The sequence below is a fragment of the Giraffa tippelskirchi genome, chromosome 4, assembly GCF_054371585.1.
Source record: "Giraffa tippelskirchi isolate mGirTip1 chromosome 4, T2T-mGirTip1v1.2.pri, whole genome shotgun sequence".
Lineage (NCBI taxonomy): Eukaryota > Metazoa > Chordata > Mammalia > Artiodactyla > Giraffidae > Giraffa > Giraffa tippelskirchi.
Genome location: NC_137278.1, coordinates 205139699 through 205152216, shown reverse-complemented (window position 1 = coordinate 205152216; position 12518 = coordinate 205139699). Strand labels below are relative to the sequence as shown.

General features: G+C 56.8%; 2 protein-coding genes across 2 annotated transcripts in view; one reads left to right on the top strand and one right to left on the bottom strand.

Moving 5' to 3' along the window:
- The first annotated feature begins 3589 nt into the window (after positions 1–3589).
- CHADL (chondroadherin like) lies at positions 3590–11877 on the top strand. Its single transcript, XM_081590532.1, has 5 exons — positions 3590–3597; positions 5131–5299; positions 5838–7538; positions 8010–8176; positions 8836–11877. Exons 1-5 carry the CDS (start codon positions 3590–3592, stop codon positions 9041–9043), a joined length of 2253 nt encoding a protein of 750 aa, XP_081446658.1. The 3' UTR covers positions 9044–11877.
- The window catches only part of L3MBTL2 (L3MBTL histone methyl-lysine binding protein 2), a 27255-nt gene continuing 24224 nt past the window's right edge, over positions 9488–12518 (bottom strand). The window contains exons 18-20 of the transcript XR_014081510.1: positions 12408–12518; positions 11716–11901; positions 9488–11558 (exon numbers count right to left, since the gene is read on the bottom strand). The gene's annotated coding sequence lies outside the window, so the exon portion shown is untranslated. The remainder of the gene's footprint in view (positions 11559–11715; positions 11902–12407) is intronic.

The following is a 12518-nucleotide window of genomic DNA, read 5'->3' as shown; positions in this document are numbered from 1 at the left end:
GGCCGAGGCAGGAACCCCTGGGCCTGCATGGGAAGCGGCCCGGAGTGGAGGGCACCACCCCTGGGGTCCTTCTCTCTCCTTTCCACGGTGGTGTGACGACAGCCCATCCCTCTCCTTAACCACCAGCCCTAGAGCAGGCCTGGCAGTGAAGAGTTCCCTCCAAGGTTGCTTGGGGGCGCTGTGTCTTTACTGGCCACAGACCACTCAGGCGACATCCTTCTTGGCTGGGTGGCAGAGTGATGCCCAGGCTTTACCCTCCCCCTGCCCCATCCCAGGTGTCAGGCAGGAGGCAGGCAGGGGTCTGGCCAACTCCATACTGTCTCCTGGCCAGGTGGTTTTGAGCTCCTGGGCTGCACACACAGCCTCTGGGGAGCTCCAGTCTGGTGCAGGAGACCCAGTGTGGGGATGGTGGGCAGTGAGGTCAGAGAAGTTACGGGTTCAAGAGCTGAGTCTTGACATCCAAGCAGGACCTCTCCCAGGTGATAACGTGAGAGATGTAGAAGCTGCAGCTCAGAGCCAAAGGGCCCTGTCAGGGTTCTCTGGCCTGGGTGTTCCTCCCTCCTGGCCACCCGGAGCTGGCCCTTCTTCCTCCCAAGCTGACGCAGATTGAGCTCCAGCTGAGACAGGAGGAGCACAGATCTCATCTAATGCTCCTCTTAGCGGCTGGCAAGTGCCCGGCTCCTCACACACACACTGGAGGATGCTCACCCCGCTCCGTCCTTCAGAGCAGCTCCAAGTGCAGGGGGAGGCTGGGGACTTCTCAGTGCCTACTGAGAGCAGACTTTGGAATCTACCCCCCTAAACTTGAATGCCAACGTTTGAGGACAACAGCCAATCCTAGGATTACACAGGGTCCCGATCCCTGAGCACCCTAACTTGGGGTCTGCCAGATCACAGATGCCTCTGCCAGGGCAGCCTGTGGTCCCCCCTCCAGCTGCCAATGGCCTGCTCAACCCTAGGCTGCTCCCAGTAAAGGGAGCTCAGCTGTAGGCCAGTGGCTTGCAAACCATCAATTCCATCCTGGAATCCCCAGGCAGTGTGGTCAAGGGCACCCGGAGCAGCGCTGTTACGACAGCAGGAACCTGCAAATGGCTCGCAGGCATGTCAGCAAAGTGGACCAGGAGCAGAGGCCACGTCACACAATGGTGAAAGCATGGTCACTGGGCTTGGAGCACACCATGACCCCCACAGATGAATCAACAGCAGCCTCAAGTGAAGGAAATCTCAGCCCAGCACCCTGGGTTCAAAAGCTGGCATACACACGTGTGTGACAAACCCAGCTTTCAGGACGGGAGTTACCCTGGGGAGGGCAGGGTCAGGACAGGGTGGAGGCACAGGCTGCCTTCGTGCACCAATCTTCAGAGTGGTCCAACTCCATCTGCCTGACAGCCATAGTCTTTTAAAGGAAAAATTAAACACTGGAGAGCATTTTTGACAGACAAAATGCACAAACCATACAGAAATTTGCCTTCTTCAAAGTAAAAGTGAGGGGACTTCCCTGGTGGTACAGTGGATAAGAATCTGCCTGCCAGTGCAGGGGACATGGGTTCGATCCTTGCTCGGGGAACTAAGCACATGCCACAGAGCAACTAAGTCCACAGGCTGCAACTACTGAGGCTGCAGCCTAGAGCCTATGTGCTGCAACTAAGACCACACACAGCCAAAGAAGTTTTAAAAAGTGAAAAGTGACCAAAAATACTGTACAAGTTAACAGACAAGGTGAGAGAGTAGAAAAAGACCTGGCAACAGACGACAAGGATTCGTGCTGAGAATATACATCCAATTTGAAGGAAATGTGAAGTAAAACTACAGATAATACCATTTCAGGCCAGACTGGCAAGTATGATGGAGAGACGGGACACCAGGAAAGGAACCAGTCGGGCACGTTTCACACGTTGCTGGAAGGATGTCAAGCTAACAAAATCCACTTTAGACAGTATTTGGCAGATACTGAGAAAGCTGAAAACGTGCGCAGCCTGTGAGCCCAAGTCCCATTTCTAAGGATCTACTTGAGAGAAACTTGTAACGGGCACAAGGAGACAAGCACAAGTGCAGCTCAGTGAGGGGCGCCAGAAAACTCAACAACCAAACGGGACTCCCCTGGCAGTGCAGTGGCTAAGCCTCCAAGCTCAATGCCGGAGGCCCAGGTTCAATCCCTGGTCAGGGAACTTGATTCCCAAGTGCCACAACTACAGATTCTGCATGCCACAACAAAGATCTCACATGCCGCAACTAAGACCCCAGCACAGCCAAAATAAAGAAAGAACCAAATGTCCATCAGTAGAATAGTTAAACTATGGCACACACATGCAGTGAGATATATGTAGCACTCAGAATGAATAAACCAGATGCAGAAGCTACATGTATCTACTGAATAAACCTTCAAAAACATGGCTGAGTGAAAGAAACACATTTGCAAAATGATACGCACTGTTTGATACATTTAAAAACTATACTACTCAATGAAAGCAGTCGGTTGCCTCTGGGTAGAAAGGAGAGACAAGGAGATGCTACACCTCATCCTTACCTCCATCCTGGGCCGATCCGCCCCCACTGCTGTCCCATGCTGCTTGTGGAATATTTATAGACGGGAATGCTGGGTAAAAATGAAAATGAACAAATTTTAAAAATATGTATCACAGGCGAATCTCACAAACATAATACTGATTGAAAAAAAAGTCCAGACATAAAAATACACACCATGGAATACTGTGGATAGAACTTGCTGTGTGAAATAAAGCACATGTGGAAGTCTATGTGTGGTGTCAGTTTCTTGCTTTAAAAAAAGTCAAAACAGAATGAAAGCTGTATTTCCTCCAGAAACACAGATCTAAAATATCATAGGATGTGGAAAATCATAGGATACATAATTGCTACGGTCTAGATGAACTATTTTATTTTTTTAATGTACATGTTCCCAGGAAGCTAAGTATTTAGGTATTCTGTGCAACATTGTAATAAAAAAATGGAGGCAACCATAACATCTAATGGAGATAAGTTGATACATTTATACAGTGAAATACTATCCAATACTAACTAATCAACTTAGTTCCATAACGTTGAGTGAAAAAAAAAACAAATTTGCAGAATATTCTGTGTAAAAGTGTTGAACAATGTATGTAAACGTAAGCGCAAACAAGGCAGAGTTAACCCCTCCTGTGTGCCAGGTGCCTACCTTAACCCCACAGCAGCCCTGTAAACTAGTTAACGATACTGTGTGTTAACAGGTTAACAGAGCAGGAAACTGAGGCTTGGTGAGGCGCAGCCCTGCCCAAGGCCCCAGAGCAGGAGGACGCCTAGGCCTGGTACCCGCAGTCTGGCGGGCCCCTCGAGGCCCCTCCTTGCTGGGCTGGTCCAGGGACTCGGGTCTCAGGCCTGGGCCAGGATTCAGAGCAGGAGGCCCTGTAACTCCAGCCGCTGCTCCCACCATGCCCGTCTCTCCCTCACCTCACAAAGCCTCCCATTCAGCTCTGGCCCCGCTGCCAGGTCTGTGGGCCGGGAGGGGGGGCTCCCCCGGCGTCCAGGCGGGGGACTGTCGCCAGCCTTTTCCTGTGCTGCGCCTCCAGGCCAGACTGGCTGTGCAATCGGCATGGCGGGGTGAGTCTTGGGGCCCCGGGGTTGCCGGGAGAGGGGGGCGGCTGTTAGAGAAGCTGCATGGCTACAGGCAAGCCCCTGGGCCTCTCAGGGCCCCTCAGGGCTGGGGGATAAGGGCCCTGGGATCTTCCCAGACCGGGATTCTCTGAGGGCCTCAAAAGAGGGTTTCGAGGAAGATGGCGGGTGCAGCTGCTCCCGGGAGCTCCCCTGGGCTAGTCCTCCAGGAGCCTGCCTGAGAGCTTGGCAGCCCAGGACACTTGACCTTGCAGGGATCTGTCCCCATGCACCCCCGCCACCCCAGCCCACCCTGAGCCCCAACCTCACTCTAGAAGATGCCACCAGCCCCAAAGCCAGACTGGACCCTGGGACTCCAAGGAGACTGCAAAATAGATGGTGACAAGTCAGTGAGCAGTAATGGGGGCAGCTCAGGGTAGGAACCAGCCCAGGGGTCAGGAAGGGCTGCTCAGAGAGAGCTGAGGACAGAAACGGGAAGAGCTGGTGAGGTTCGCGTGGCAGGCAGACAGGAGGGAGCTGCTCTGTGTACATACGGTAGGGGAGCCAAGGGGGACGCTGAAGTCTCTGAGCGGGTGGGTACCTGTCAGGGAATCAGGACTCAGGACTTCCCAGCAAAGGCAGTGAGGAGATGCTGGAGGGTTTTCAGCTGGGGTGTCAGGGCCCACCTGTATTTCGGAAAGTCCCCTCTGGGTGTTGGCAGTGAGCGGAGGGCTAGGGGAGCAAGGAGTGCCACCGTGGCACCGTGGGCCCTGTGGAGAGGCAGGTAGCAGTTTCGAGGTGAAGGGGTCTTGCTGGGCAATGGACCGGATGGTGGGTGGACAGATGGGTAAGTGGACAGACCTGGCCCAAAGCACAGCCCCAAGGCCATACCCTCAGTTTTCCCCAGGCCAGGCCAGCTGGGTGGCACTAAGATGAAGGGGACAGCAGAGGAATTAAACAGGAGAGAAGTTGGAGCTCCCACCAGCCTGCCTGTCAGAGTGGCGCTGGCCAGCCACTAGGCCAGCCACTAAGGCTCCTTGAAGCTCTCGGACCCCATGACACCTGGTCCCCCAAAGTCTAGCCTCACTCAGGCCAGGCCTGGGTCTGTCCCTCTGGCTGCCAGGCCGTCTTCTCAAGGTGGGTGTCGTGCTCCCTGGCACCAGGGTGCTGATGCCACATCGGCCTGAGGAACAGCTGACTCTCCATCGCCAACCTCACCCTGGGAGGACAGGCCTCCCTTGGGACCCAGGAGCCTCTGCACAGCCTGTCCACTCCTCTGAACTGACAGGGCAAGGCCTCACCAAGGCACTGGGCAGATAGTCACAGAGACTCGCCAGGTCGTCCCTCTGATCCTGTTTCCCCCGATGTGAAACAGGGAATCCCAGCTCTGTGGAGGGGTTGGAGGCTCAGGGTAATGACAGCTTCGCCAGCGCCAGAGGAGGAAGACGTCCGAGGGGCACTGGGACAAGAAACAGGGCTCAGGGAAGCGGACAGTGTGGGTCTCTTGTTCGGTGAACAACTGGCCCTTCCTCCCTCTGCCAGGCTCCAGAGCATATCCCTGGCACTTCTGCTTCCACTGCTGCTGCCATTGGGGCCAACCTGGCATGCGGTGGCCCAGCGCTGTCCGCAGGCCTGCGTCTGCGACAATCCCAGGAGGCATGTCACCTGCCGGCACCAGAACCTCACCGAGGTGCCAACTGCCATCCCTGAGGTCAGCAGGGCAAGGTGGGGTGGGGGAGGACAACGGGAGGAGCCTGAGCTGGCACCGGAGGATCTGCCACTACCTGGCTGGGGGAGGCCCTGGCAAGTCACTTTTCCTCCCTGAGACTCAGTCTTCACATCTGTAAAATGGGAATGATAATAGCCAACAACAGGGAGACGATCTATTTAAAATCCTGAGTGGAACAAGTTACCTGACCTGTAATAGATACTGAGTTAATTACAGGCCCTGGGGCAGCAAACTGGTGACCTACTGGAATAAGGTATGGTCTCTACTCCGTGGAGTCAGGAGCTGGAGAGGAGAGTGAAAGTAGAGGGGGCAGTGACAATTAAATGTGGAAAATGCCAGTGTGGGGGAATACCTGGGTGGCTGTGGAGGAAGGCTTCCTGGAGGAGGTGTCAGGGAGCAGGATGAAGAGAATGGGGGGAGGAAACTGTTCCAGGTGAGGGAAGAGCACATGCCAGCGTTAGCAAGGGGCACAGGCTGTGGTCCGGGTGCCCCTCAGCCTCCCCTCCCTCTCCCTGCTCAGCTGACCCAGCGTCTGGACCTCCAGGGCAACATGCTGAAGGAGATCCCCCCGGCTGCCTTCCGGGACCTGCCTTACCTGACACACCTGGACCTGCGGCACTGCCAGGTGGAGCTGGTGGCCGAGGGGGCCTTCCGAGGCCTGGGCCGCCTGCTCCTCCTCAACTTGGCCTCCAACCGCCTGAGCGCGCTGCCCCAGGAGGCGCTGGACGGGCTGGGCTCGCTGCAGCGGCTGGAGCTGGCGGGGAACCTACTGGAGGAGCTGCGGCCAGGGACGTTCGGGGCACTGGGCTCGGTGACCACGCTGAACCTGGCCCACAACGCCCTGGTCTACCTGCCCGCCATGGCCTTCCAGGGGCTGGTGCGCGCCCGCTGGCTGCAGCTATCGCACAACGCGCTCAGCGTGCTGGCCCCCGAGGCCCTGGTCGGCCTGCCCGCCTTGCGCCGGCTCAGCCTGCACCACAACGAGCTGCAGGCCCTGCCGGGGGCGGCCTTGTCCCAGGCCCGCGGCCTGGCCCGCCTCGAGCTGGGCCACAACCCCTTCACCTACGCGGGCGAGGAGGACGGGCTGGCGCTCCCAGGCCTGCGGGAGCTGAGGCTGGACCACGGGGCCCTGCAGGCCCTGGATGCCCGGGCCTTCGCCCGCTGCCCCCGCCTGCACACCCTGGACCTCCGCGGGAACCAGCTGGACGCCCTGCCGCCGCTGCAGGGCCCGGGGCAGCTGCGCCGACTGCGGCTGCAGGGGAACCCGCTGTGGTGCGGCTGCCGGACCCGGCCGCTGCTCGAGTGGCTGGCGCGGGCGCGCGTGCGCTCGGACGGCGCTTGCTGGGGGCCGCGGCGCCTGCGCGGGGAGGCCCTGGACGCCCTGCGGCCCTCGGACCTGCGCTGCCCCGGGCCCGGGGCGTCGGCGGAGGAGGAGGCCGAGGAGCTGGCGGCCGCGCGGCCCCGCGCCCCTGCCGGCGCCCCCGGGGAGGAAGCCGCGGGGGCCGGGCCCTGCCCGCGCACCTGCGTGTGCGTCCCGGAGTCGCGGCACAGCAGCTGTGAGGGCCGGGGCCTGCAGGCCGTGCCCCGCGGCTTCCCCAACGACACCCAGCTCCTGGACCTCAGGCGGAACCGCTTCCCCGTGGTGCCCCGAGAGGCCTTCCCGGGCCTGGGCCGCCTCGTGTCGCTGCACCTGCAGCACTGTGGCCTCACGGAGCTGGAGGCGGGCGCCCTGGCGGGGCTGGACAGCCTCGTCTACCTCTACCTGTCGGACAACCGGCTCTCCGGCCTCAGCGCTGCCGCCCTCGAGGGGGCCCCCCGCCTGGGCTACCTGTACCTGGAGCGGAACCGTTTCGTGCGGGTGCCAGGGGCTGCCCTGCTTGCCCTGCCCAGCCTCTTCTCCCTGCACCTGCAGGACAATGCCCTGGACCACCTGGCGCCCGATGACCTGGCAGGCGTGCGGGCCTTACGCTGGCTCTACCTGAGTGGGAACCGCCTCGCCCGAGTGTCCCCTGGGGCGCTGGGTCCCGCTCAGGAGCTGGAGAAGCTGCACCTGGATAGGAACCAGCTAGGCGAGGTGCCCACTGAGGCCCTGGAGGGGCTGCCGGCCCTCCTGGAGCTGCAGCTCTCGGGGAACCCGCTCGGGGCCCTGCGAGATGGCGCCTTCCGGCCTGTGGGCCATTCACTGCAGCACCTCTTCCTGAACAGCAGTGGCCTGGAGCAGGTGGGCGCAGGGAAGAAGGAATGAGGGAAGGCAGCTTGTGTCCTCTCAGCCCACACCGCTGCCCTGCCTTGCTGGGCCCGAGGCTGGGGGTGGGTGCCCTGAGATGAGCCGGATACTGCGCCTGCCCCCAGGAGCTCAGGTGTGGGCCACAGACCAGGCCGGAATGCTGTGCCACATAGAGGCGGGAGGACGCTGCTGAGGCCTGGAGGTGGGAGCTCCCCAGGGTCTGTGGGATTACCTGCTGTTACACACGTAGGCAGGGCTTTTGTTATTATGTGGGCCTAGCAGAAAAAACCGTGAACTGGGGGGGTCTGGGTGACTTGCAGGAGGCAAGTGCTTCGGCCTTGGACCAGCCTGGGTCTTCCACCATCACTGCCCTTCCTGCCCCCGGCTTGGGCTCGCCACTCCCCAGGCCTGGGGCTGGGCCAGGCTGGGCAGGAGCTCACACCAGGGCCTGGCGCCTTCCTGCAGATTTCTCCTGGGGCCTTCTTGGGCCTGGGGCCCCGGCTCCGGAGCCTACACCTGCAGAAGAACCAGCTGCAGACACTGCCCGCCCTGCCCGGTCTCTGTGAGCTGGAGCTCGTTGACCTCAGCAGCAACCCCTTCCACTGTGACTGCCAGCTGCTCCCGCTTCACAGGTGAGCACCCCCACCTGAACCCCCCAGCTGGGGGCCTGGCCAGCTGCTCTCAAGCCCCCACCTTCTCCCCGGGGGCACCAGGTCGGTGCCATCTAAGCACCTATGGTGGGGGAGGATCCTTCCAGGGCCAGCTACCCTCCCTGGGGAGCTACCCCACAGGGCTTGGGGTGGGTTTCCCTGAGCTTCTGTTCCCTCATCCATAAAGTGGGGGTGAAATCTGCCCAGCCGAGTAGACCTAGTCAGGGTGAGAGTGCGGTACATCATTGCCCAAGAAAGCAGCAAGGGCCCTGGAGCCCAATGACTGGGGCTCAAACCCGCCTCTGTGATTGTCTCCTTTTGAGCCACGTGGCCTCTCTGTGCTATTTCGGCCTCTGTAAAGGGGATGATGGTGACTGCATCTACCTCCTGGTGGTGACTGTAAAATGATGTTACATTCAGCAGCTTGTCTAGATCGGTTTGGCTCACCAGTCCTCCGCCACTGTTTATTACCAGCCCCCTTTTACAGGGAGGGTCTTGAGGTTTGACTTGCTCAGGATCACTTAACTGGTGCATCCACTCTCACCCACTAGGCCCCACTGTCCCCAGATCCCTGAGGACCTCCTCGGTGTCCTCAGGAAAGCTTGGCACGGGGGCTTCCCCAACCCCACTTTTCTTCTCAGGTGGCTGGCTGGGCTGAACCTGCGTGTGGGGGCTACCTGTGCCACCCCTCCCAGTGCCCGTGGCCAGAGGGTGAAGGCCGCAGCTGCTGTCTTTGAAGCCTGTCCAGGCCAGGCTGCCAGGAAAGCCAAGCGGACACTGGCCCCCAGGCCTGGTGCCCGGGGGACCCCCATGAAGGGAAGATGGCAGAGAGCAAACAAGGTTGGCTGAGGGGTGGGGGCGGCGAGGCCTCGGTGGGTGGGTCAGGTTTTAAGGCCCTTATGATGGTAGGGGTCTGACTTGTCTTGGTCTCAGTTTCATGAGGTTGTAGATCTGGGCGGGGACCAGATCTACTTCTGGTGGCTTCTGAGAGTGATGTCCACCCTCTCCAGCTCTGGGCTAAGCTCAGAGGGGGTTTGTGAGGAAATGACTGCATGCCATTTTGTCCCCTGGGACAGTGGCCTGATTAAGCTGCAGCCTCCCGGGACCGTGTGTGTCCAGAAGAATCCCACAGTGACGGTCACTGCTGGCTTGCTGTCGATTCAGCCTTTTCCCACCCGATCTTGGGGGCCTCGCTCGTTGCTGGGGTTGGAAAAGCAAGGGTGTAGGTGTGTTGTTGGCACCACGGGTCAGACTCCATCACCCCCTTGACATTACATTTGACAAAACATATAGTTGAGTTCCTTTTTTTTTTTTTAAGTAATTGGGATAATTCAGTTCAGTTCAGTCACTCAATCATGTCTGACTCTTTTGACCCCATGGGCTGCAGCATGCCAGGCCTCCCTGTCCATCACTAACTCCCCGAGTTTACTTAAACTCATGTCCATTGAGTCGGTGATGCCATCCAACCATCTCATCCTGTCATCCCCTTCTCCTCCCACCTTCAATCATTCACAGCATCAGGGTCTTGTCAGCTCTTTGCATCAGGTGGCCAAAGTATTGGGAGTTCAGCTTCAGCATCAGTCCTTCCAATGAGTATTCAGGATTGATTTCCTTTAGAATGGACTGGTTGGATCTCCTTGCTATCCAAGGGACTCTCAAAGTCTTCTCCAACACCACAGTTCAAAAGCATCAGTTCTTTGGCGCTCAACTTTCTTTATGGTCCAGCTCTCATATCCATACATGATTACTGGAAAAACCAAAGCTTTGACTAGATGGACCTCTGTCAGCAAAGTAATGTCTGTGCTTTTTAATATGCTGTCTAGGTTGGTCATAACTTTCCTTCCAAAGAGCTGCTGCTGCTGCTGCTGCTAAAGTCGCTTCAGTCGTGTCCGACTCTGTGCGACCCCATAGACGGCAGCCCACCAGGCTCTGCCGTCCCTGGGATTCTCCAGGCAAGAACACTGGAGTGGGTTGCCATTGCCTTCTCCAGTGCATGAAAGGGAAAAGTGAAAGTGAAGTCGCACAGTCGCGTCCGACTCTTAGCGACCCCATGGACTAGCCTACCAGGCTCCTCCGTCCATGGGATTTTTAGGCAAGAGTACTGGAGTGGGGTGCCATTGCCTTCTCCGCCTTCCAAAGAGCAAGCGTGTTTTAATTTCATGGACGCAGTCACCATCTGCAGTGATTCTAGAGCCCCCCAAAATAAAGTCTGTCACTGTTTCCATTGTTTCCCCATCTATTTGCCATGAAGTGATGGGACCAGATGCCATGATCTTAGTTTTCTGAATGTTGAGTTTTAAGCCAACTTTTTCACTCTCCTCTTTCAAGAGGCTCTTTAGTTCTTCTTCACTTTCTGCCATAAGGGTGGTGTCATCTGCATATCTGAGGTTATTGATATTTCTCCCGGCAATTTTGATTCCAGCATGTGCTTCATCCAGCCCAGTGTTTCTCATGATGTACTCTGCATATAAGTTAAATAAGCAGGGTGACAATATATGGCCTTGACATACTCCTTTCTCGATTTGGAACCAGTCTGTTGTTCCATGTCCAGTTCTCACTGTTGCTTCTTGACCTGCATACAGATTTCTCAGGAGGCAGGTCAGGTGGTCTGGTACGCCCATCTCTTTAAGAATTTTCCAGTTTGTTGTGATCCACAGTCAAAGGTTTTGGCATAGTCATCAATAAAGCAGAAATAAGATGGTTTTTTTGAACTCTCTTGCTTTTTTGATGGTCCAGCAGATGTTGGCAATTTGATCTCTGGTTCCTCCACCTTTTCTAAAACCAGCTTGAACATCTGGAAGTTCACCATTCACATACTTTTGAAGCCTGTCTTGGAGAATTTTGAGCATTACTTTACTAGCATGTGAGATGAGTGCAATTGTGCGATAGTTTAAGCATTCTTTGGCATTGCCTTTCTTTGGGATTCGGATGAAAACTGACCTTTTCCAGTCCTGTGGCCACTGTTGAGTTTTCCAAATTTGCTGGCATATTGAATGCAGCACTTTCACAGCATCATCTTTTAGGATTTAAAATAGCTCAACTGGAATTCCATCACCTCCACTAGCTTTGTTCATAGTGATGCTTCCTAAGGCCCACTTGACTTTGCATTCCACAATGTCTGGCTCTAGGTGAGTGATCACACCAGGGGTTTATTTTATTTTGGCTGTGCTGGGTCTTGGTTGCACGAGCTTTTCTCGAATTGCAGCTTCTCACTGTGGTGGCTTCTCTTGTGGTGGCACTCGGGCTTCAGCAGTTAGCTGCGCGTAGGCTCAGTAGTTGTAGCTCCTGGGTTCTAGAGCACAGGCTCAGTAGTTGTCCTGCAGCATGTGGGATCTCCCCAGACCAGGGATCAAGCCAGCATCTCCTGCATTGGCAGGCAGATTCTTTAACACTAAGTCATCAGGGAAGCCCTGGGATTTTTCTACTTCTATTGAAAGTAGCTGCTTCTTCCCAGGAATACTAAGGCCTTGAAGGACATGGGCCCTGATCCCTGGCAGAATGTTCTGCGCTGGGGTGCTCACCAGATTGAAGCCACCGAGTCCTGGTTGTGACCTGGCCGACGAGCTGGAGTTTAATCCCACTGTTGCCATTTCTTGTCAATTTAGGCCACCAAGTTATTGAACTTTAATGAGCCTTCTTTCTCTTACATGTAAAATAAAGTCACCATGTCCTCACAGGATCAAGGATGAAGTAAGCAGTGTGAACACCTGTAAACCAGTGTCTGGCCTGAGGCTGTCACAAACACCAATTCCCTTGCTTCCCTGTCCCTCGAGCAGCCAAGGGTCCAACGGGGTGACAGTTAAGGAAGGTGCAGGGGGGACCACCAGTGTTTGCACCAGGAAGCCGCTCACTGCAGGCCGTCAGGCAGTGGGCAAGGAGTGGAGGTTTCTGTTCCTCAGGACGTCTTCCAGCCTCAGGTGTTCCCCCACTCCCTGACCCCCGCCACTGCTGTGGAACTTCAAGACTTTTAGTCCCATCCAAGGGCAAGGGCAGTGGAGGGACAAAGTTCATTCTGTGCCTTGAGCTAAAACGTCCTGGAGGTCAACCCTTCCATCTGTGACTGACTAACCTCTAGGTCCCAGGGATGTATGTACACTTGGTCATACCCTCGCTGAGGGTACCTTTGTGCTGGGCACGAGGGGCATGAAGACATGGGCTGGGCCTTTGGGGAGCTCGGGGTCCTGGGAGGGGAGGGGAGGGACAAATAACATACCGTATTGCTGTGGAGACATGTACTGTTCTGCACTCTCCATGGGTGAGCTCTCTCAGTCTCTGTAGCCGAGCTGGTGGGGTGGCGCATCAGAACAGAAGGAGCACTGACAGA